Source organism: Pagrus pagrus, assembly GCF_965226575.1.
Source record: "Pagrus pagrus genome assembly, chromosome: 9".
In the NCBI taxonomy this organism is placed as follows: Eukaryota; Metazoa; Chordata; class Actinopteri; order Spariformes; family Sparidae; genus Pagrus; species Pagrus pagrus.
The window spans coordinates 29,691,667-29,717,913 of NC_140193.1; the positions used below are offsets into that span (position 1 = coordinate 29,691,667).

At 43.3% G+C, this 26,247-nt stretch overlaps 1 protein-coding gene across 1 annotated transcript in view; it reads right to left on the bottom strand.

The window, feature by feature from the left end:
* Nucleotides 1-26,247, bottom strand: part of itgb5 (integrin, beta 5) — a 58,173-nt gene that overhangs the window by 19,237 nt on the left and 12,689 nt on the right. The window contains exons 10-11 of the mRNA XM_084362989.1: nucleotides 19,052-19,226; nucleotides 17,935-18,189 (exon numbers count right to left, since the gene is read on the bottom strand). Of these exons, the coding sequence (XP_084219115.1) occupies nucleotides 17,935-18,189; nucleotides 19,052-19,226 (430 nt within the window). The remainder of the gene's footprint in view (nucleotides 1-17,934; nucleotides 18,190-19,051; nucleotides 19,227-26,247) is intronic.

Below are 26,247 nucleotides of genomic sequence, written 5' to 3' on the forward strand. Positions count from 1 at the left end.
CTTACAGACTGTGTAGTGCTCTGTCAAATCTTTTGTCATTAATATTCTTCCATAGACTGATGAGCGCACAAGAGACGGAGCCAATGAAAGAAGGAAACCAGGCTGTCAAAGATCTGGCAGCCTGGTGCAGCGGGATCTCCCCCCTGCTGCTCACTTCCTCTGCTGAGCAGATTGCACATCACTGAGTTAATTCACATCTTGCACTGCTACAGCTGAGCAGGATGAAAAAGAAAGAAGAGCTGAGAACAGTCGAATGCATCCATGGCCTCGCTTTTCAGTTCATCACGATAATCAACTGACTATGAAGGCCACATAAATGAGTAAAGATTTGTTCATATACACTTTAAAGACTCAGTAGCAAAAGACAGGGGGTAAGAATGTCCTTTGAGATGACTGAAATCTCTAGAACAGCCACTTAATGGACCTTGAGATGAGACCGTTTTGTCAACTTTTGTTTCCAAAGTCGAGAATAAACTATGAAACTGAACCTGTAAGCCAACATTGATGTGATGTCATTAAAGGACTTAAAGGAAATGGACAATGCAACATCTGAAGTTCAAGGACAACTGGGCAAACTCCACCTACTGATGAAGATCATGTGGTGTGATCAAAAGCTCCAGAAAAGTTACAAAATGGACCATGAGGATTGTCAGCGTTCTATGTTTTACAAGCACATTAAAAAGAGGAGTAACATAAACAATCTACTTATCGTATACAATATACAAGAAATGACCACATCTGCATGCTTGATTATTGATTCTTGCACCAGTTAAATGTCAGTAAATGCAGTGGGAAGAACTGTGTATGACTCAGAGACTAGATAGAGCTGAGATTACTGTCCCTCCTCTACGTCTTGTGGTTGGCACCACCAGCTAGTGAAGCATCAGCCCCCCTGAAAGTGTCATTTAAGATGAATCACCGCCTCACTATTCCTTTAAAGGAACAATTACAGGATCAAGAATATATTTTTCATTAAACCAAGAACAGAGACGGACCGTAAATGCATTTCGTCATTTTCTGCCTGGAGACAGGCTGGATTTCGACATCACATTTAAACAGGCTTAGGTAAATATTTGGAGATTTTATGAAGGGGAAATGAGCTGTTGGGTTATTTTTAGAAGGATAGTTGTTGCACCATATCATGCAAATGCGCAAGACAGTGAGCGTTTGGACTCAAACAGGACAAAGAAAACAGGAGCTTGACTAATGCTGCCCTTTTTTATAAAAGGAGTTGAAAATAAACTAAATGTTCCCGGAGCAGATGATATCTGACATCTGAAAGCAATCAGACCTTTTGTGCACATCCAAATATTTCCTGTCTGCAGTGAGAGTGTGCAGAGAAGTGTTTCACACATCCTCCTCTCTCTTCCATGTTTTGTGGGGAAACAAGCAGAAAGGGAGAGTGAGCTGGACTGGACACAGATGTGTAATCCGTCAAATGTCTACAAACATAGTCCCGGTTGTTTAAGAGCAGCTGGGCATCACGTCTGGCCTTGTGAGTTGGAGTTATTCAACCCTCAGCCTTTTGGATTTAAACCTGCACTCATAAAGCTGATTTTTTGCCAGATTTTCCAAATGTAGAAATTAAACCGAACAGATCACATTTAACACTAAACCAAGCCATGATAACACAAACTGTTCGAGGCTTTGTTCAGATTTGACACAGACTTAAGCGTGCCTGCAGATTTACATCCAGCCAAGATCGTTTTCTGCTCTGGAGAAATTATTTTCTACACAGCTATAGGGTCGCCACACTAAACTCAGTAACCTCATTAGGAATGCAGTGACTGATATGATATGTGGTAGCATGCAGAGAGACTGGACAGAGTGTTGGAGCGCTCCCTCTCCCAGCCGCTGTTGATGCAAAAGGACTAACAGTCACTTCCTGCAGTGGCGGTCAAAGAGCTGCCTGTGTCCCAGAGGCTGGGCTGTGTTTGTGTGTGTATGGAAAGAAAACCTGACCTCTAACCTCTTACATCTCCAGTTGCAATCTGGAGAAGTGACCTATTTCCTGCTCTCAGCTGAGTCTGATGAAAACCTTCACTGGATATTTGAAATACTTGTGGTGCACCCTGGGTCGCCTGCATCACATAAAGAATTCGTACATTTGGAAAAAGGATCGTAAAGACGTAAGAAGTTTGTCTGTGAGGAGGATGAAAAGGCGTACGGGCTTTGTTTCCTGTGCCTGTCAGGTCACTGTGGGAAATCCTGCAGTACATAATTGGCAGAGCTGCATATAATCTTCAAAATAATGTTACAAAATCTACAACGTGAAGTAATGACGGTAAATATTAAAGCCAACAGCAGGCCTGCAGAACTCAAATGTACAACTGTCTCGGTTTTCAGGGAAAGTGACAGTTTGACATTACTTAAATTATGACTTCTTCTTCCTGCTCACATCCTCCAACACCTCCTGAGGATCCAGACGTGAGCTGGCAAAGTTCATCTCTCAGGCCCGTGTCCACAGAACGTTTCTTTCAAAGAGGGACGCTGGATTGAAGCGCTTGTGCAGCGAGAAAAACCAGCCCCCCAAAAAAACCACTGTACCTTGGTTGTTTGATTGGCATGAGCTATCGCCATGGTAACAGAGGATTGACTGCACAGCTTACAACAAGCTTATAACGCATAGGGTGCTACAAACAATACTCACCAGCTACATTCAGCGTACAGAAGAGCTGCACCTACAAATGGTCTGTTGTGTTTCTGTTACAATAGTTTCGGTCTGATAAATGTCAGGATACAGACACAGCCAGAGCACGCTTCTTCTCCAGGTTTTTGGCTACCAGGATGACAGGTGAAAAAGTCAGCACCTTTCTGAAAAGTTCAGAGATTTCCAACTACAAGCGTTCGGAGCTGGAGCCCAAACAAGGTGGAGCGCTGTGAAAAAAAGACAGCGGATGGGTTTTCTCTAGTCTGCCGCACACCTCAACAGCAAGGTATAAAGAAGGCATCCTGATCAGATGCCTCTGATAAAGTGCTGCTCAGCTGGTGGCTCTGAACAATTCCAGAAGAATCCATTGCATATCTCAGATGTGTCTTCACCTGGGATATGCAATGGATCTACAGATCTATAGTAGGTCTACTTGTTACCTCTCAACCACCAGTACTAGCTTCTGCTCCTTCCCTACCAACCAGAGAGGTGACACTGCTTGTCCAAAATGTAATTATTTGTTGTCAGGTGTAAGTTCATCGAGGTCTTCCACTGCCATTCAACCATGGTTGGACTGTCAAGGAGTATATTGTGCTGAATGAGCTGTTTTAAATGGACTAGGGCCGCAAATAATGATTACTTTCATCATCAATTGAGATCTGCAGATTAGTTTTCTTTCATAGTAGGCTAAATAACAAGCACATATTGTGTGTCGATCAGCAAACTGCTGTGGCTCGACAGGTAGAGCAGGTCGGTGGTTTGATCCCTGGCCAGTGCAGTCTACGTGTCTTTTTTTGTCTGCCATGAACAGACAGCATGTCACCACTAGAATCCATTGTAATTGGTATCAACCACAGTCTTTGTGACGGAGACAGCTCAAAATAGAAAAAGCCACCACAGTTGATTCTAAAGAAAGTGCCTAAATGTATGACTATACACTATAACTGAAGTATTCCAGTTAATACCACCACATCTCTCTGCTGTTGCTTCTTTGCCTGACTTCAGTTAAACAGGTCAATGACAGGGTGCTCCTGCATTAATTTCAGAGAAGTCGAGCCGGACAAATTTACCATAGCATGCAGCCCCTCCCTGACCCTGGGAAGGAACGCACAATGTGACTGTATGACTTTAAATGAAAGCTCTGACAGCAGAACAATATCAGCAAAAGCACTCAACATAATTACACAGGCTGTGGGATATGATTACTGTTTGGTCATAGGCTCACACTGGCTTCAGAATGGATTTCTTTTTTTGTGTGTTTGTGTGGGAAAAATGAAACGGGAGCTGCTCCCATCATGCTTTGCATTCAGTCCAAGGTCCCACTGAGCTAAAATGTATATTATATACTATGTTTGACTTACTTCCTCTTTGAGTGGAACTTTGGATACATTTAAGTGCCCAATAAAGACGTATAAACAAACACACTTATGTTGCGTTCCAGGGTCGGAACTAGAAAATGTCCGGTTAGAAAGAGAACAATGGAATGCCACTCAAAGTCAGAAGTCCTACTTGTAAACTCGGGGCAGATCCTTATAAAAGAGCTGTAAAACAAAATACATAATGACGTCTGTTAGATCATTTTCCCTCCTTCATATGCAAGGAGGCAGTACTGCTTTAATCGTGTGTGCATCTGTCAAAGAGACATCATTTTGTGTCAGTCAGACAGGATTTTGGTAATTTTTGGCACTGTGCACCTGGAACGTTTGGAGGTCAGATGCTGGAAATTTCAACTAGGAAATTCCAACCTCCAACTTTGAGTGAGCATAGCATTATTTGAAGCTCCAGGGGAAAGGGCCTGGTAGAGGGAATCCTTCACATTTGTTGTCAGCTATCATTTCTGTCTCCCACACGCTTCAGCTGCACCTCAGCAAAGCTCCCCCCGCCAGACACAAGCTGCCAAAACTGAGATGGAAACACAAGTGATGCTTTCATGACAGTAAGAAGAACCACAAAAACAAGCAGCAGAGAAACCCTGTAAGTAAGTAAGCTCTGTGAAGCCTCTGACTGACAGAGGCTTCTGTAAACAAGGACAGGCAGCCAGCAACCTAACTGCTGATGAGGCACTCAAGTGCTTTTTTCCACAGAATGAAAATACACTGTGTAATGTGAGAAATAACACTAAAAATCAGTTCATGTGTCACATCAGGCACGATTGAAAACATGTTCCCCAGGCAGCAAAGGTTCTTTAAAGTTTAGTAGAGATACAACAAAAGTTAAACACCATCATTCACATTTTCTGTCATTCATGAGGAATGATTACTAACCCTCCTCCAGGGCTAAAAGCTGGGATACGTACTGTTCTTATAAGATAAGAGAGACACAAAACATACACAGAGGCTCTTCTGACTGCAGATCAGAACTTTGCTACCCAAAAAAGAAAAATAAGCTAATCTGATGGAGCGGGAGTAGTAATAAATGTCATCCGATTTGGAGGTGTAAATACTTCTTGACATTAATTATGTTTCAGGAATCCCATAAATGTTAAAGCCAGATACAGCCAATGGATAACAAGGACCTGAGTTACATGTTGTGTGATTAAAGAAGTCTTATGATTCATCAGTAAATCATTGAATCCAGATAGTAGTGTCAGACAAAGCAACAACATCCTGCTCAGCCAGTATCACCACACCGTGCAGAACATGAGAGTGGGTGGGAGAAGTGAAACACTCGGTGTGAGAACAGGGATCTTTCTGTGGGAAGCTCATGTGACATCTGCAGGTCTGTTCCTAACCAACACTGACAATTCTTTCAAAGCTAGTCTTTACTGGACATCAGCTTTATTAAACTAACTTTATGCATGCACTCCTTATTACCGCTTTTCTACCAAAATTAGTGGGCCTACACAGGATTTTTTAAATGCGGGTCAACCGGCTAAAAATCACCTATTGACCATTCCCACTTGCTGCAGGCAAGGCAGCCCGTTTGTAATGATTATCTGAGGCGTTACGTTGTACGACACTGATGTCATGTTTCACGTCATGAATAATTTGAGCCATTTGATCCAATAACATTTGGAAAGTCTAGAGCCGCACGATTAATATATTTTATCCCCATTCAAGTTAGCTGGGCGCTAAACTGGAAGTTAGCAGCTCGGTCTACGATCCAGGTCACAGCTTGGCTTCAAACACCACTGAGCAGCTTTCATATGAATGAAGGGCTCCACCTCCAACACTGTGTCCAGAAATAAACGAGAAATAAACGAAATAAACCAGAATCTACTGCAGTCAGTTGACCCGGATGTAAATGCAGAGTTTACACATTCCCTTTGCACAAAGAAGCCTGATCTTAGTGGGATTTTTGACCAGTGGAAAAAGGGTATAAGTTACATAGCTAGCATACTGCCAACATTACACACACAGCGCTGTGTGGAAACGAGACGTTAGCCTCGCTCAAAAACTTAAAAAAATATACTTATGCAATTAACTTGATCTTATGCTCTTCTAGCACACAAACAGTGATGTAAAAATGAACTGTGTTGTTAATTAACCACAGTTTATCCATCCAACCAAGGCTCCAGGAACAGTGCTGGACTCTGAGGCAATTTTGGGGAAGTGGCTGAACTTCGTGCAGGACGTGTGACGCACACTAACCAGGGAAGTCCTTTCCCCCATAAACAGTCATTATAAAAGTAAAACCCTCAATAACTCTTTGTATTATTAGAATTTGATCCATTTGGTTCAATAAAATATGAGAAGTCTCAATGGACTGTGTCAGTAAATGATTGTCAAATCATTCATGTGTGCGGGGAGTCAACAGTGCATTCAGCTCAGTCAGGGAAGGACTCTGAAACATTTGCCAAACAAACGTTCTACAGACGGTCAAAGAGCAACTTGCAGCAGAATAAACATGGAGCCATCTTCGAACACAGTATCCAGATCACGTAATGCATCCACGCATCTGCCCAGCACTTCAGTGCAGGTTGCCTGGCAACCTCATGACAAAATGTAGTCAGTGCACCAATCTGCTGGTTGCCAAGAAACAGCGCGCAACTCACCCTTAAACTACAGATTGTGTTTTTAACATTCCTGTATGTGTGTGGACAAAAACAATCAAGACGCAACATATTAACTAACGAGCCTCAGAGGGGCTGGTAGGTGGACAGAGCCTCGCTAGCTGTTTTACACCGTTTCCAGCCATTATACTAAGCTGAGCAAATCTGCTGCAGGTTTAAGCTCCATACACAGAATCATCTCATCTCATTCAACACTCAGAAAGAAGAAGAATAAGCACATTTCCCAAAAAGTGGGAACTATTTTCATTAAGCCACCAAAATGAGCTTTAAAACATAAGAAAGCCACAGTAACATGCTGTGGCAGAGTCGCTCATTAATAAACCAATTCTGGCTGCTATACTGCAACTTCAATCTCTTCAAGTCCTGTGATGTGTTTTCTATATGCGACCCAATTTCAGCTGATGTGTTCCCCTTTAAAAGGAGCTGTTCAAACAATATTAGTACCATGCCTTTGTGTATGTGTATGTGTGTCTCTGTCGGGGTAAAACAGCTAAAAAATGTGGGCTGTTAAAATGTGCAGGCCGAGACAAGCTCTCTCTTGTGTGCTGAGCCAAGCTGTTCGTCATCAGAAATAAACAGACAGCCAATATCTGGTCTCTAAGAGATGTGGGGGGTGAAGCCTCAAAGAGAAGCAACTTCTTCGTTGGTAAGGGTTGTGTTTGTGTGCCAGTAAAAGAAGCATAATGCCAGATTATATGCAATGGCAGGTATCAGCAGCCCTGATGGGTGATTATAACGCGGACAACAACACATGCTTGACAAACAACAGTCATTACCAGCCATGACAATAGTGTTTACTTGTAAATTGTCCTCTGTCTCCGAGTCATAGGACACCTCAACTTCCACTGACATTACTCATAGTAAGCAGAAGACAAAAGCCATTAAAAGAATCAGAGAAGCAGCCTGGAGACACAGTGATTACCTCTGTGACCTGAGGAAGCCAGCTATCTGTTAAAGGCTGACATTTGCTGTGTAAGCATTTCGTTTGTTGACACTCCACGTAGTGCTGGGGGAACGATAATTATCTCTTACCTTTATTCGCAAATAACATACTGGAAAACTGCAAGCTAAGCTTGATTGTGTTTTCATGACACAGACAGGGATTTACTCTGCTTTTGTGTTGGATGGGCGGCACCCCACAAATGCCAGTCAAAGGAATAAAGCAAATCTCCTTCCAGCCACAAGAAAGCCGAGGCTTGATCTCTGTTGGCTAGCCTCTGTTCCTCTGACATCTGTACTCTTGGGTATGGGTTATCATCTACTGAACCTGGGATTAATTGGTAGAAACCTCATCTTACACACAGTTGATTCAAGAGCACATCTCCTCAAAATTCAAAGTAAACCCTTTGACATACTAATAATGTAATGGTGGCTTGTTTACCACCGAACTCTTCATCTGAGGAGCTGCACATGAGCTCTTGCAGGACCTCCAACAGAACTACTAAAGTCACACATCACCTCCTCCACTACAACCAAACACAGAAGTAGAACTGGGCCTTTAATCAATGCAGTCCGCTGAGAAAGTTTGTGCTCTTACGTGACTCATATTCAAAGCAAAACATCTTACTTTCTTTGGCCACTTTGGGGCAGTGAAAACAAGCTGTGAGCACAACACTGATAAACACAGATGAGTCACAACAATAAACTGCTGACTCTGACAACAAGAACACTGATCAACCCCCCACACTGGAATGTTCTGCTGGGAAACCTCGAGTCCTTTGACACCTCACAACCCAAAGGACTCAAACTCCTTGGTGCCAGACATCACAGGACGCTCCCAGAAGTCCTGTTTCCATGTCTCGACGGGTCAGAGCAAAGTCTGAACCAAGGTGGGGCCTACTTGATCGGTACTTGTTCCAGCGAGTCCCACAATTGCTCGATCAGATTGGGAACTTCCCACAAGTTTTGGGTGGTGCATGTCAAGTGGCATCCACATGAATACCAGGACCCAAGTACTAGTCCTTGTGGTTGATGGCAGTATTATGACCATTTAAGAAGATTACAGCTACACATTTACACATCCATCAGTTAGAGAGCAAGATTAACATCCATTTGTAGGCTGTTTCTGGAAACTGGACAAATCCAATAAAAGTCCAATAATTCACTCTCCTTTCAGCTCTGCTTTGCTCTCAACTCCAATCTCCACTATGTTCACCTGCTAGTCTCTAACTGAGTCTGTCTGCCATTTGGCCCTGGGCAGGTAGTATACAGAGGGATTACTCTCACTTACAGAGGATATTCTTGCACTACTTCCAGGCCTCAGCGTGCCAGTTCAGGGTCTGCTCCCGAGCAACAAATTAGACAGAGATTCATCAATCTCTCTGCCAGCATACAATGTTATAAGAAAGGTTTGAACTTTCCTGAAATCTACTCCACAATAAGCTGAATTCAGGAGCTCCGCTTGGTTTATTTTCCCATCAGCACACTGGTTCAACACACTGTGGACAGCACAGCATGCATCTTACATCAAGCAGGCAGCTGTGATTTGTTTTTTATCCCACTGAAACTATCAGAGTCAGCTGTTAAGCTTCCAGGATCTAAATCCTGGGACCCTGTGGGGGCTCGTAATGCTGAAGAACCACCCAAGAGGCTGAGGTGGCCAAAAGGCTGACAGGCCGAGAGCAGAGACCCAAACACTTCCAACACTTTATACTTGATTGTGTAAACACATCTTTGTCAGGTGTCTACATGGTGACGAGTGTATTTGAAAGATTTTCAAAAAAAAAAAAAAAGTGAACCAGAAAGTTTCTAATTCATAAGGACATTTTCTGAGCTTTCTTCTTTGTCCCGAGCCCCATTGTATCAGATATTACCCTCCCTGTTGCCATTTTTAGCTCAAGTACACACAAATGAAGCCACACTAAGTCACAGACCTCAAACATACCACAAGACCAGTGTAAAGAAACACAGCCCCGCAAGTTTCTAAAGATCTTTATGAGTGTGCACATAATGATAGGACCGGGGTGTGGCCTTATATCTGCAGTATTTTGCCAGAGAGACCTGAGGCCTTTGTCTGCAGCGGTCAAGTTCAGTCAAGTCTCAATGAACAGAGAGCAGAGGGAGGATCCATCCGGTGTTTGTTTTACCTCGGGCTCTGACAGCTGAGTGTCAGGTGTCCAGGTGCTGCTCGGTTAGCTTTGGTTAGTCAGACAGACACATTCCCACTAAAGTACATCTACACTCACACTTTTGTTAAAGATGGAACAATCAGGAGTGTTTTCTTTCAAGGTTTCAGTGATATGTGGCTTCAAGTTTCATTATTTATAAATCTCAGCATGGGGATAAATGGTCACACAGGGAGAAGGTGAGAACACGTCTCACTGAAAATGAATATAAGAATACCATAACAAATTGCAATTAATAGGTTACATGATGATACTGTATTTTTGGGGGATTGTTTTCAAACCCCTGAAAGCCAGAATGTCACTAATAGAGTTATTAATAGTTCTAAGATTTTATTTGAAATAAAAGATTTAAGATGTTTTTTCATGCACACAAACAAATCATTATTTATCTCAAATTTGAGCATAAATTTGTTAAAATCCATGTTAGTGAGCACTTCTCCATCTGCATGCCAGGTGAAGCATATCAAGACGCTGACTGAACAGCATGATTAGTGCACAGGTGTGTTTTGAGGAAGCAGGCAGTTGACCAGAGCTGCTGTCTGTGGGCTGAATGTTCATTTCACTGCCATAAACTGTGTCTGACGTCGTTTATCAGTTTAACCACATGTAACTAGGGTTGCAATGGTATGACATTTTCACGGTATGATAACATGTCTTTAACACAGACAAATCAAGGCTCATCATCATAGTCATTATCATCACACATACGTACACATGCCGTCATACTTCAGATACAGGTCATTATTATATTATTCAGCTTTTCTCTAATCACAGTCCATGAAGCACCTAGCCCATTGACATATTCTCTGAGGATCGAGGCCACACTCTCCATCAATAATAAGTCCAAAAAGGCCATCAGCCAGTTATGTATGTTTTAACAATCCGGTTTGCATTTTTTTTACTGACCTCTTTACAGACAAAAAGGCTAATGCAATTGTGAGCAGTCCAAAACACCCCAGTGCACTGATCATGCTGTTCAATCAGCATCTTGATATGCCACACCTGTCAGGTGGATGGATTATCTTGGCAGAGGAGGAGAAGTGCTCACTGACACAGATTTTAACACATTTGTGCTCAGAATCTGAGAGGAATAATTATTTTGTGTGCATAAAAAAAGTTTTGTTGCACCTAGTCTTGCATAGCCTGAGCTTTATCCACAACCTTGATCCACAAGGCTGTGCTGGAGAAAAGGCTGGCTGCACCCATTCTCATTCTGCTATGGAGAGGAAAATGTTCTGGCTTGTTTGTGTTTCTTTTAACCACAGTTGTTTGGACAAGGCTAAATCCAGGATGCTGCGATAGTGCACCTGCAAAATAGCTTCAGGGGAATTGTTTTGCACCTGGGGAGGTGAGTCCTGGCATTAAAATGACTAAATCGCCACAAATGAAAAGGTAAGAGCTGCTAGCTTGTTCAGGTGCGTTATCTACAAGGTAAAGATTAGGGTAACTTGCCATTTGCAGCATATAGGTTATTAGCTCAGGGGTTGTTGTTAGTGTTTCTTGACCAATGGCAGGCTCATACACACAGTCATAACAACGTCATACCTAACAGGGCGTGATGAATGAGACTTTTATCATTCTTATCTGTACATGGAGTCTGATGACGTACATCTGACTCCACCCAGCTTCAAACTGAGCTGAGGTCTGTTTAACTAGAACACCTGTGAGGACGTATAACTTTTTTTTTTTGAGTGGTTAAAAAAAACCAAACTCTACCACTAAGTGTTGCAAAATGTAAAGCAGTGTTTTTACATAGTGTATATTAGATTTCAGTAGTACAGAGTTTGGTACTGTGAGTGATCTTTTGACTGCCTGGGTGGCTTTCAGCCAAACGTTAACGAAGACCAGACTCACTAATTGCTGCATGTTCAAGTAATGACACATAAAACGCTAATGTGAACCACAGCCACTGATTCAACAACACTTAACAGACTCCATACTGCAGGAGGAGAGGTAGGAGTCCGTTAGACAGCAGCTGACATACGGCTAAGCTTCACTGGATTATCTGACGTTTTAATTCTTTCAGATAAAGATTTAATGCCCGTTGCAACATGGTTCAAACTGTATTTTAACCTCCGTATAATAGACCAGCTACAAAAAAGCTGAGCTGCTACACTGGAAACACTCCAACACATTATCTCATTGAACCTAAGAGGCACAAACAAGACACTTTGTGGTCTTGATAAAAGGACAGAACGAGATAAATCTATCATGGGACTTGATCTATAGCTCAGATGACAATGAGATCTCATAGAAAGAACGCAGAACAAAGATGACACAACTAGCTTTTCAAAAAGGATTATTACAACATCTTTAGTATCACTCGGGTAAACTGAAGAACTGCAGAACATTCTTTAATTAACTAGTTTTAGTTTTCCCACAACAACAAACGTTCTTGTTTTAATGAAGCCCTGATATGTGTTGTGGAGTGGGAAGGTTTGCTCACAACATGAACACACTCTTCTCATCAGAACAACAGATATATGAGTTCTTTAGTGTCAGCAGTTCTGGGTCGAAGCTGTACATATTTTCTTTATGGTGAAAGTGACTGCTAGGAGTATTACCTGTGCTTCAACATGTCTTTACTGCGACTATGATAACACCCTTAACATCATTATTTCACCTGCACTGTCTCCTCCTGTCAGACTGGACTGTTTTCAACCTAAAGCAGAGAACAGCTCTCGTGTTGTGAACCGACAGGTCCTCTGACAAAACAACTGGGCCAGTTAAACCAAAAGGCATTTTGGGTTCCAGTACTGCTCGGCACCAACATGAATAAACACACATGTTCCCGTTTACCCTATAAGGAGACATACAAACATGCATGAATACCCATGGTGTACACACACACACACACACACACACACACACACACACACACACACACACACACACACACACACACACACACACACACACACACACACACACACACACACACACACACACACACACACACACACACACACACACACACACACACACACACACACACAGACAGCGTGTACGTATGCTTCGGGACAGCAGTTTTATTTATGGGGTAAAAGAGGGTTTGTGCAAGTCTGGAAAATAAAGCCACGCTATTTCTGGCAACAGCAGACCGCTGAGCGCTTAGATCATTATTCAGAACCAGCTGCAGAGTCGGCGCTGCAGATGTGGGTCAGGGGGGCAGGAGGACGAGGAAGTCAACGACTTCCTCGAGCAGTGTTAAACACAGACAGGAGAGGAGAGCAACACAGGAGTTCTGAGAGAGATAATGGTATCAATACTGAAGAGTAAAGAGACATCTGATGGAGGAAAGCCAGCAGATATCCCTGAACACACTGAGGACAAATGTCCTGGACAAGAATGTTTCTGAACACCGAAGAATTCTTTCACGAGCTGAGAAAACTAGGCCCTGTGCTCAGCTGTGACTCTGGCTCATTTAGCTTAAAGAAAAGGTTTTATCAAGTCTGTCTTAAAGCGACAGCCACATGTTCAGATTAACACTGAAAGAGTTAAGTTGAAATTAAAGGGGATGCCAAAATCATCATAATAACTAAAAATTTAGAGAAATACTATTAAATAAAGAAAAAAGAGAATAACCTTCCTCCTTCAGTTTCTTCTTGCACATCTTTGCACACACTTGCTGATAGTGATAGATCTGTACAAAGCCAGTAACAGCTAATAACATCTGTCTGTTGATATATCAGTCAGGCCAGTGACTTGTTCACTACTTAAGAGAAACATGATACACGCAGACAAATATAAAATCAGCACACTGACCCACATACAGGTCATTCAAGTGTACATTATACAAATCTTAAGTGTCCACACAGCACACGTCTGTCGGCACATCATTCACCTTGAAGACAGTCCTCGGAGAACCTCGGGGCTCCACAGACGGTTACAGACGTAAACACAAAGACAGATGGCTGTGTAGATACTGAGGATAAGATTACTGAACGCTCACAGACAGACAGTCGTCCAACACAGCTCATCTGACCCCAGATACAGGACATCCTCCTCCCTGCTCCTGCAACCAGCCACCTCTATATCATAGAGCTCACTGACACACAAAGATGTGTCAGTTACTGTCTCACTGCTCTTATTGTTCTGTGCAAATCAGAAACTTCAGTTATCACTTTTGTCTTTATGTCATCACTGCTTTTACACCATATTGTTGTTTTGTAATTCAGTGTTTATTGATTGTGTTACTGACTGTTATGATACAATACTGATTTAACTAGAGGCTTGTTAATGACAGCAAACCTCTGCTGTATTTAACACTTCGGTTCTAGAATGCCACTTTTAGAAACATCCATGTTGCACAGAGAGAGATTGATTTTTACTGCCAGCAGCGGCAGGTATTGTTTATTCATTAGAGGCAACAATGGTTTAGTACAGAATGAGTAGAAGAAGAGCCGTGGAGTTATTCTGCTGTACCTAAACAACAGTATACAACACATACACAACAGGCAGTTAGGTTTTGAGGCTAATGTCGCTGACCACACTGTGCAGCAGCTGGATGCTGAAGTGCTTTGAGAAGCAGCTCTTCTAAAGGCCTTTGGATGCTGCCTACAGTAGAATTATACCTGCTTGTAAAATAATGAGAAATCCTCCAGCTGTAGTTGAAATCAGAAACCTTTTTCAAAACTAATTGGTGCCTTTATGATTAATTTTGACTCTTTTAACACCTGCGTTGAAGTTGTAGAGATGTTTTGGGTACTCAGTGAGTCAGATCACTGAGGGACTCGTGTAACTGTGTCTTTTCAACACTGAATTGACAGACTGAGCAGTTTCACGACCCAAAACTCAACCTCAGTTAGTCATTCTACAATACAGTGTAAAGGTCTAATACAGCTCAGTGACTTCTACTGGGCCTTTATAATGAAACCCATCAGTAAGTTCATCTATTCATCAGCCTAAAAGGTGAGTTTATCTGAGCTGCCAGAGATATCTTATCTCAGCTGAGCACCACAAAAACAGTTTTCATAATGCTGGCTGAGAGGAGTCACTCAGGCAGAGTGGCAGCTTTTATTAGTACAGAGAAGAAAAGAAAAGCTAGTAAATCTAAAATGTGGCCATCCATGCTGGCTGTTCCACGTTACAGACGTGTGCTGAGTCTAGCAGTAATGCTGCTGGTATAAGACTTGGAGAGGCACACTGGGGAGCTGTGTGTTCTGGTGGTTTTGGCTGGTTTGGCTGCCTTGTGGTTCGACTGCACGATGCACACACACCCATTCGTGCACACATGCACACACAAACGCAATTACAGCTCAACCAAACTACCAGTCTGCCCAGCAGGTGTGAGCCACAGCTGGGCGTGGAGAGCCGCCTGCTCCTGTGTCCTCGCTTTCAACTCGGACTCTGTTCAAACTGGATCCCTTAAACATTCAAGTTCATTCTTTGAGAAAGTAGTTTGTTATAACAATCTCAACTCAAGCTCCACTTGCTAGCTTTCTCCGTTAGCATACTGCCTGACCCATCTTCAGGACAACAGGGATGGGAATCATGAACCGGTTCCAAATTGTCTAATCCGTCCAAATCATATGCCTCTGAGCTTCTCAGCTCCTTTTATTGATGCCAACATGTTTTTCTAAAGGTTGCACTTTGCCAAAAAAAATGAGGTCATGCGTCTATTCTGCTGGAAACTTGTAACAAGAAGCAGTCATTGTGAAGAGGAAGAAACGGTCCGCAGTGTGGCTCATTTCATGAGGAAAGAGGACAACAGTGTTGGCTATAATGTCTGCAAAAGTGATGGAAACACCAACAATATGCTGACATTCTTCTATGAAACATGGGCTTAAATACACTGAATGCCTTGTATTTGACACTCTGCCGGTGAGTGCCACTGCTTCCCGATCGAGCAGCATGTCCATTACTGATGTGATAGTAACATTGGTGCCATGCCGACGGGCTAAGCACTTTTTCACCCACACAGAGAATTGATCAGGAATCAATGGGGAAATCAATAAAGAATCAGACTGGTGTGCAGAATTGCTAATGGCCTTGGTGTCAATAAAATCTTATCAATTCTCATGCCTACAAAACAACAGATTTTTATCACAGTGGTCAAAGTTTCACCAAAATGCTTAACTTTTTAGCCAACACAGAAAGTAACAAAAGTGCTAAGGATGAAATCTATGAAGTGGTTGCTATGGCAACAACAGCTCATTCAGGAAAATGAAATGGATAAACGGGACACCGGCTGGCCAAACAACGCAAAATCACATCTTTACAGAGACCCGTCTCCACCACAACTACTCGGACCGAAGCCGACATAGCACAGGACCACAGCAGAACAAGGAGAGGTGGACTGTGTGTTCACGTCATTGGTGCTGGATGCTGTGCCCCGAGCTGTAGGAGTGAATGGAGACAGGTTTATATACGCTCCATACCAGAAGCAAAAGCACAGGCGCTCAGGTTGCCAAGACTACAAGGAACATCAACAACTGCTACCAACCCTGATCTGCCAGGTGACTGTGGATTACAGGCCGATAGCTGCACCTCAGTGAGCTCCATGGGAAAACTGCTTTCAGACATTTAGTGAGACGGAGAAAAAAAAAGTGAGGATACCATGCCAGCTGATTTCCTCTTTAATAAAACCTGCTGCGCCTTCAGGCGCTTCATCAGTCTGAACACTCCAGAGTTTCCCAGACATAAGACTACAAATGAGCAGCTCTGAGTGGAGAGGGGCCAATCCAGGTGCAGCACAACACTATTTACAAGTTATTTCTGCTTGCTAAGGGGCTCAGTACAGACCTTTACTGCATTTCCAGTGGGCTTTTAGAAAAGTGCGTGGGCACTGAATAGTTTTTACTGCACGCCTTCCACAGGGCACTCACAATAACTAACTGACAGATTCAGAGGAGCGAGGGGAGGAAAGTGTGGAGGAGGAGTACCGTCTGGTATCATTAGGAACTCATTATGGCTCCACACTGGGCAACCACACTGAGAAATGAGGAGAGAGAAGAGGAGAGGAGAGGAGGAGAGAAGAAGAGAGAAGAGAAGAGGAGAGGAGAGGAGGAGAGAAGAAGAGAGAAGAGAAGAGAGGAGCAGCAGAAGGTAGTGGACTGTTAACATTTAATGACTGCTTATGGATGATCGGCACAAACAAACAGCCATTCTGCATCTGTGCATTCAGTGTGTCCAGCCCTGCTGCCGACTAAACCGAAGACTTGTGTTTCTACTGGATATAGATAAATAGAGGCAGGCATTGTGTTGAGGTATCGCGCCAAAGCTGGCCCCACTGTCACAAAGCCCTCTCTGTGGTTTCACAGGAACAGCCGTTGGCTTGGGGATGAGCCAGTGGTCCCCCTCCAGCCAGGAGGTCTCGCACCAGAAAGCAGAGTCTTGGACCCGATGTTCTGGGAACACAACAGCCTCGGCCTGTTTGCTATAGCTGAGCAGATACACTGAGCCAAACCTGCCTTTTCATGCTCAGTCTCTATGGGCATCAGGGGACGGCTCAGTGAGAGGAAAAGGATTTCAAGTTGGCATCTGCACATGAATCTCAGATTAACAGAGCATATTCATGCCTCAGGAGGGCAGAATGGAGATAATTAAAGGCCACAGCGCCACAGCTCAAAGCTTTGAGAGTCACTATGAAATCTCAATGTCACACATCTCTTGTGCTGATTCGGTCTCATATTTATTTTAATCTCTACTCCAGAAGTGTCATATAAAAACCAGCCCCCCCGGGGCACACACGAAGCACAACACGAGCTGCACATCTGAACAACTACTACTGCAGCTGCTCCTCGGAGCTTCTTCTGGGAGCAGAGCCAGCAGCCCTGCAGGTGACGGTTGGAGCTCACTCACAAAATAAACCTGGGCTGGAGGAAGTCAGGAGAGGGCCAAACCACCGAGACACACCCAGAGCAGGTATGGGAACGTGACTCAACATCATCTATGTACGTGTCTTTTAATTATAACCCACAACACGCAGCAGATCTGAGGAGTTTACAGCATGTTTGATGTCAGCTTGTATTCTCATTAAGCTCAATGCTCAGGGAAGTGCGGTCTCTCAGCAGCTGTATTTCAAACCACCACCTCGCTACAGGCACAGCAACTGAATCAAATACAACAACTCACTGACAGCAGAGTTCAGCTCCATAACTCAGAGCGACTCCAGTGGAAACACAGTGTGAGGATGATGTTCTTACCTGAGCAGAGGATTCCTTTGTGCCGGGCGCAGGAGAAGTCGTCACACTCGCAGAAGCTGCCGTAAATCTTGCCAAACTCCGACTCAAAGCACAGACACTGGTTGCAGCTGCACTCTCCTCGCCCGCTGCAGATCTGCTTGCCCTCTGCTTCCCGGCAGGCGCTGTGGTACATGCTGCTGGCCTCGCCCTCCTGGCACTCGCAGCGGGCGCCAAGGTAGCCAGGCTCGCAGTGGCAAGTCCCACAGTTGTAAGTACCTGTAAGGGCATCGGTTACTCTATTATCTACTAATTACAGCGCATGACTTTTATGTCCCTGTATGCCTCTTAATTGATTCTGCAGGATTATTCAGCAACATCTATCATTTCATCCAGAGAGTTCAGTAACTCCTTAATCAAATCTGTCTCCAGTCAGATTTGAGTCTCGTCAGTGTTTTAAACTTGCCCTCTTGTTTTTGACCTTCTCCTTCCATTTAAGGCACTCACCATGTCTAAAATGTGTAAAGTAATAATGTAATGTATTCCTGCCACAAATGGGATGATAACTGTTATAACGCAACGTACTTCAAATATCTATACGGCTCAAGTTTAAAAATACGGTGAGAGAATAATTTTGGCCTTTACGGGCGTCATTATCTCAACAACAGCAGCCACAAGAGACAGCCTCTCCATAATCATGCCAAAGAAAGTAGTCGATTAATAGGGTACGAGGAGGAGTTTTAGTTAAAATAGCAGGTCTGACTCCGCTGATTGAGGTTTTACACTTCCTAGAAACGTTCAAACTACAGGAAGCAGGAGAGAAGCAGTTTTCTGCCCCGTGTGATTAACAAGGCTAGTGGTTTGTGGTTTATTCCAATTCTCACAGGACTTTTAAACAGGAGCTGATTTTGCTTGTTTTCAAAACAGTTGCATTTCCTTCTGCAAGAAGATGTTGATCTTCAGTTTATAAGGTGCACTGCATAGACGAGAAAGCTCTTCAGTGACTGATTTTCTTCCGGCTAAACAAACTAAATAATCCAACTCTCTTTGTGTTCATCTGTTCATTCATCTTTTGAATCCATTAATCTGACTCTTTGTATTATTTTTAACATTCATCTCCATGTAAAGCAAAGTGAAGTACCTATGGAGCTGCAGATGCTGCTGTTGGTCTGCGCTGTCTGACTGCAGCCGCAGTCACACTGATAATCCACAGCCACCTCCAAACGGTCTTTGAACCCCACCGGCTTGATGGTGAAGCTCTGGTTAGTGCCGCGGGGAGGGCATCCCCTCGCCTCCACACTCACGTTGAACGACACCTTCAAAGAAGAGGAAAAAACAAAAAGTGGTGCAATTAGAAAAAAATGTCAAATACTGGCACTGATGGAGAAACGATAGAGACTTCCTGTTTGTGGAATGAGAAGGGTTCAGGTCAAGTTCAGATGATTTGAGGGATACAAGCGTGGAGTTTAATACAGCAGCAACATCATACAACCTCTACACCTTCAACATGTTTAACCAGCTACCTTCAGTGACCTGATCCCACCCGACATCTTCTCACTGGAGCAAACACAGCCACCATACTAACACTTGGCAGCTGCCAGCTAGCCTGTGGAGATGAACTGCACATGACCCTGTGTTGTTATGTTTACACCGGTGGACTTATTTCACCCACAGAGGAGTTTACAGTGTGCAGCTGATGTGGCTTCGCCTGCACAGAAAGTGGAACATGACACAAGACCTACACCCATTTGATTGCTCTGAGGAAGGAAGTCTGGACGAGAAGAGAAACCTAACCCTGGCTGGAGTTTCTCTCCAACATGAGCACGCTATTCTGGTATTTTCCTCACATTTACTGAATCACAGATAGGCACTCTCAGCTCTGCCTGTTCAATATACAGCTTTAACTAGTCCTTGACTTGAACAGATGACATTATGCTGCTACAAATTTGCATAAATATTAAATATGAACCAAAAAAAGAAGCACACAGCGGACAGTAACACATGTTCTACTGGTTTGGCTCATTGGATCTGAGCTAAAACAATAAATGTGGTGTTATTGTAGCTCTATTTATACATGCACTCCCAACTTTTAGATAGACACATACAGGCAGATAGATTATAGAGTATACAAAGCTGTAGAAAGAGTGAGGCAGGGTTACATATTCATATCTATTTTGGTTCAGAGATCAGAAGTGTGGCAGCGTGGAGGCGATATTCTCTGCTTTGAAGCTCTGACTAGAAGCACTTGACCCTCAGAAGACAAACCTGCACTGAAAGCAAATATCCACCCTTGCTGTGCCTGCTGTTCTTGGCAAGAACATCTGAATATTTGGATCCGGAGCTCCAGTAAAGGGCGACCCATATTTCCTCACTTACTCTGGCAAATGTGTCACACCCTGGGCACGACCTGTCCCGTACAAACGTGTCAGATAAACACAGCCTTCCTCCGCTCAGATTTGCAGACACAACCGGCCATCAATTAATTAGCACATCACATAAACTGGATCAAATCGCTGCGAGGTTGAAATAATGGAAGCCATGAATAAAGTCCACTGTTCCAGGTTCAAACAGTTTAAACCAACAGCCTGTTCAGACAGATTATGAGACAGACACAGATGTGGAAAGGACAGGAAAACACACTGTTGGCCTGTGAAACATGTATCCATGTAAAACATCACAATGAAGTCTGGTAACATGATCCCATCACTTCGTTGGCAGTTTGAGGACAAAGTGTCCTGAATACACCAATAGTTTTCTGTGAGGACAAAGGACTGAGCCCCCCTCCCCCCAAAAGTTAAAGGAGATGGGCTGTTGCATCCCCAATCCTGAGATGCTGTGGTACAATCTGCCTGTTTTGCAGAGGTCAGGATAAGGATAGCCTATCATAGCCTAAATCATTCTTAAAGTTAGATTTTATGATGAATCACAGTGGGCGATTTCATTCCTCTGAATCTGTGTGTTCCCCCTGTCCCTTTTGGGTGATCGTGTGTGACGGAGTCTAGCGGGTATGTTGTTGGAAGTGCCTGGGAGAGGTACCAGCATGTTGCCGCAGCCACAGAAATTGCATGCCTTTAGGGGTACTTTAGTCAGCTGTACGGTGTTTGGATAAACTCAGATTACAGTTAATAGTAAGGTTACTGAATGGCTGTGTATCGTGCTTGCTGCCACAGAAGAGAAGTGAAAAGCCTGTGGAGCAGGACTGTATGCGCAGTTGGAAAAAGCGGTATGATTCTGTGCTCTGCGCTGAGAATATTTTAACTTCTAAAAAAATTGAGAAAACACTAGTGTGATGAAAAAGAGGAGCGCACACCAGGCGCACTGCTCCGTATGAAAACATGGTGTTGCTGGAAACGCGTTTCTAGCTGCAACCACAACCATGTATGTATTCACAAAGTGGATCAGATGATTGATTGCAGGATGTTTTAATTTCAGATAAGGGTCAAATCTTTAAGATTCTTCACTTAATCACTAATAAGATCACCACAGGCTTGCCTCAGATATAAAGATTTACATATTCATGAACCATTACTCCAACATAACATAACCCTAACTGTATGCCACTCAGTCAAACTCAAAAACTAAAATGAGCAGCCTTGCAGTGGTGACCCTGAGGCTCTGCAGCAGCTGCTATACCAGCTGTTGACATTAGATTGATTAGCAATGTGGACTGTTTGAAACAATTCTTAGAAACCATCTTGTACAGACAGGCATTCCTCACTGATGTGCATGTAGTGTGTACACTGTAACTGCTGGTTGTCCGCTGCTGTGCTACTTCTTGGCCTGATACTGTTTTTATTGACGTGTGAAAAACTGTGTGACACCAGGGCTGCAGCTAATGAATATTTACAATAAGCTGACGATTATTTCCATGATAAATGTCAAAAAAATGTGAAAAATGCTCATGAAAATTTCCCAGAGACCAAAATGACCCCATCTTCATTTCCTGTTACTCGCTGCAGCTCTATGTGACAGTCACTCCAGAAAGGTGCTATATAAACAAACATGTTTCTCATAAGTTTCTGCTCCCAACACCACACTTCTCTCACTCATGACTCTCTAACTGCTGTCAGAGGCTTCATGTGGAGCATAGCATTTATTCTTGTTTCAGTCCAGCAGACAACACAAGCTGGTTCAGGAAGAGCCTAGCCACATGTCGCCTGGACTCCCCCTTCACCTCAGCGCGGGAAACTTAATAAGTTAACGAGGGGCACAATTAAATTTACTGTAAATGTGAGTCTCGAGGAGGCCGATTCACCCAATCATGTGGCTCACTGTGGAGAAACACATGGGTGGAAACCTTGGCAGGAAGTAGTAGTAGGAGAGGACATGGGGGGGATGGGCATGAGCGAGGAGACGATACATAGAGAGGGAACCCATTGAGAAAATGCCTCATCACACACAGCTGGTTGAGTAATGTAATTCAAGGAGAGACAGACGGTGTGCTAGGTTGTGCTATGCTACGGTGTAAGAGGTGGGACAACTGAAACACAAGTAGACAGAAGAATAACACTGATGGAGGAGTTCACTCTGACAGAAACATGTCAGTGTTTCCAAAGACAAACCTTTTGGATGATGGAACTCAAATGACTCAAATTCAATTAACTGGGACAAACCCCACAGAGACGGTTACACAAAACAACATAACCACATTCAAATGCTTCTGGTTTGTTCGGCCAAAAGTTCTCCAAAAAAAAGAAAAAAGAAAAGAATGACCTGCAGTATGTTAGCACAGACTTGTTTCATTCATATGCATGAGTCTATTCAGTGCTCGTACATTTCTGCAGTGTTACAGTGAAAAGGATGCCGGCTGAACTACAGACACTCCAGCGAGCATTCCTCCCCCTGCCAGCTCACTTCTTTCATGGCTTGCAGTTTCACAGGCCTCCTCCTGCCTACTTTTTTGTGCGAGGTCATTGAGATGCAGCATCAGGCTCGAGCTCGCACACAGACAGTGACTGACACCTGGGCCATATCCTCAGTGAAGACTGGGAAGCTTGGCACCCAGCAGACAGAGCTGCTCTCCTCCATCGCCTTTCACCACTCAGGATAAAAGACATGAGCCCCCTTCTATTCCCTGGGTGTTATTCTGCCTCAATCACCCTCCACTCCTCCACCACCGATTCCCATCCAAAAGAACAGGGAAATAAAGCAGCCGAGGGAGAAGAGCCTGGGGGGAGGTGGGAGAAGAATTCCAGCACCCCAAAGCTCACTGTGTGACAGTATGTATGAGGTTGCCCCTTCCTAGCATTTTCAATGGATCCAGGACTCAATACGGATCTTAATTGAGGCCTGTAATGAATATAAAGTGACCACCAGAGAGAGGCCTGTGCAAAATTCAAACTAATTAAGATGTAGCATCATCCCGTGTCACCTGACCTCTGCTTTTGTTCAGAGACTAAACACACATTTCAGCTGCGGTAAATGTAGCTGAAGCCCACAGCCATGGAAAATACACAGGTCTTCAAACATTCAGTAGATCATTCCCATGTACAAGACCGACTCTTACTGCTCCAGCGTGTCATCCACCAGTGCACGATCCAGAACTTCCACTTCAAGCTAAGAAAAGAGCCAATATTTTCAATCCAACTGAGTGCAATCACATCAAACATGAACAATAGTTTTCCACACAACTGGAGCACAATAAGAAGCAAGAAAAAGAGTTGAAATAATCTTTAAATACAGAATGGTAAGGCTAAGGCTATAAATGTACTGTAATTACGAGAATTAGACCTTAAAAAAATAATGTGGGCGTTTTCATGTTGAGAAGTCGGGCGAGGGGATGTCAGCTGAGCCAGCTGTTAAAAGGAAGCTTTATCCTTTTTAACCAGATTTCTATCAATACAATGTAGGAAGTGTATGCATATGAACAATGGTAAACTTCCCTCCATGTTGCCTGCACCCAGAGCTCCACGCTCTGAAAGAGAGAAAGAGTAAAAGAGAAAAGACTTTTTCTGGTATCCCTGCCCCCTTTATCCAATCAGGACAAGAGGTTAGCTAAAACCACAACAACACTTCCAGCAGCTTCAACCTGTAAACCAGAGAACTGTGGAGTTTTTTGTGGTTTTTTAATCTTTCCCTGGGGAGTACAGTACATTTTGACATTATAAAATCAATCCTCAGCAAAACCTCCATATTTAAGAACAGTCTCTATAGTTGTCAGATCTATTTTATAAGAGCTTCAACAACATCAACCGTCCTCTGTTGTGCAAGCTGCACACAAGTGTCACTGTACTCAGCAGTAATAGCAGTCACCTCGTGAACTCTCTTGAAAAACTTAATCTAAAAACAACTTCATGTTTAGAGTCCAGACAACTGGGATTTCAATAATGGACTAATGATAATAAACAGATAAAAGCATACTGATTCCCTCTTTCTGACTGGGACACAGGATAAGAAGAGGATTTGCTTTGTTTGTTTTTTTAACTGTATGACGAGCTTCTGCTCTCCGATTCAGACTCTTACTGCCTCTCTGCCCAGTCTATAGTCATGACAACACAATCACAGTACTGAACCGAGAGGCTGAAGCTGGGCCTACACAGCACACCCCCATAATCCTGTGACACCTCAGGACATGTTCTGAAATTAAAACTCTACGTGAGGGGCTGTGTTAATGTGGGCAGGTTGCTACAGGTACTGGCAAGAAGATCCAGTCAGTCCAGTTTGAATCAGTTTGAGCTGAGAGCCTGAAGGCTCATCAGACAACAAAACACGACACAGCAGTTAATAATAACAACACCATGAGACGTTTCGCAAGTCTGGAAAATAATCACATGAATCATCAACTCTGTTTTGATGATAAAGAGGCTAAAGGCCAGCCAGGTTCAATATTTGTACTGGGTGAACATGTGTTTTTTGTGCAGTGCTATTGTTGGTGTGAACGCAGCTTATGGACAGTGGGTCAGACTCTCTCTTTCCCAGAGCTGTATCCGCTGCTGACTGAATCCAGCTGAGAGGCAAAAGTGCAAATACTCCCTGAGGAATGAAGAGTCTCTGCCAAGAGAGCTGTGTGATGATAATTAGGTCTTTCCCTCTATTTGATATAGTAGATAAGCATCATCAAGCAGCCAGGATACAACTGACAAATTAGTTAAATTCATTATTAAGAAGCAGAGGTCTTCGGGAAATACAAGGACAGTCACAGAATGTATCCTGGAGTGAACCTCTGTCGTCTCTGAGACGTTCATTACAGTGGCTACTTTTCTTCACTATCTCTTTAGCTACAGTGAAGAGCGATATAACACCCCCAAACTCAGATTTCATCAGACAGGAACTCTCTTCAAGAGGATTCAAAGGTCACGCACTGTTCGTCTGACACTGCCAAGTCACAACTTGCTTTCTTTAGTCACCGCCTGTGATTCTGAATTTCACAGAAGGATTAAAGCTGGACTTTATGATCTGAAACCAATATTAAATACATTTTCATCCTTGTAGGTACAAATGTAACATATTCTTCAAATACATCGGAGAAAAAATAATAATTTAATGATAAATATGGTGTGCTGTCTAGCCAAGATGAGAGAAGCCTGTCTATAATCAATCAGTTAAAGCTCTCACAGCAACAAACACAGCAGCCTTTGGCTTCATGCTGACACCTGACTGACAACTCTCTTCTTCCCCAGGTAGAAAGATATTGTGGAGCCTTTGATAACCTCTACAGCAGCTCTAATGAAACATATGAAGACACGTTACTGACAAAACTCCAGAAGACTAAAGCAACAGAAATTGTATCTATAGCAGAACATCTCAGAGTACACAATATTACGCCCCATCAGTCAATTCTAAAGGAAGTGGGAAAAAAAACCTTTATCTGGATCTGCACCAAAAATTTATGGGGTCTATTCTGGGTCATGACATCCTCCATCCAAGCTTCATGAGCATCTGTTCAGCATGATCCTGCTGACCAACCAACAAACCAACAAACAGACACTGGTGACAACATAACCTCCTTGACGGAGGTAAATATTCTGCAGTAAATAGTCTGCATGGGCATGTATGCAGTAAGAGTAGAAACCTCACTGCATACACAAAATAAATAACTATATTTCCAGCACAACTGCTGGTCACTACTTCAAGTACTCCACTCTTTTCCACTCTCATTCAACGATTCCTTGTGCCGCCTCACTGTAGCTACAAGTGCTGCTCTGGATGTGCTGTAAAAGTGATCTGATCTGTGGCAGGACTCTTTTAGCCTGTCTAAATTAAATATAAACTCCATGGCACAAGTACTTACATTTGTTGCCAGAACACCTTCATAGAAGGCTATTTGTACTGATAATACTGCAAACACAACAGCATCATTATTGACATAAAAAGTCACTGTTGTTCCATGACAATGCT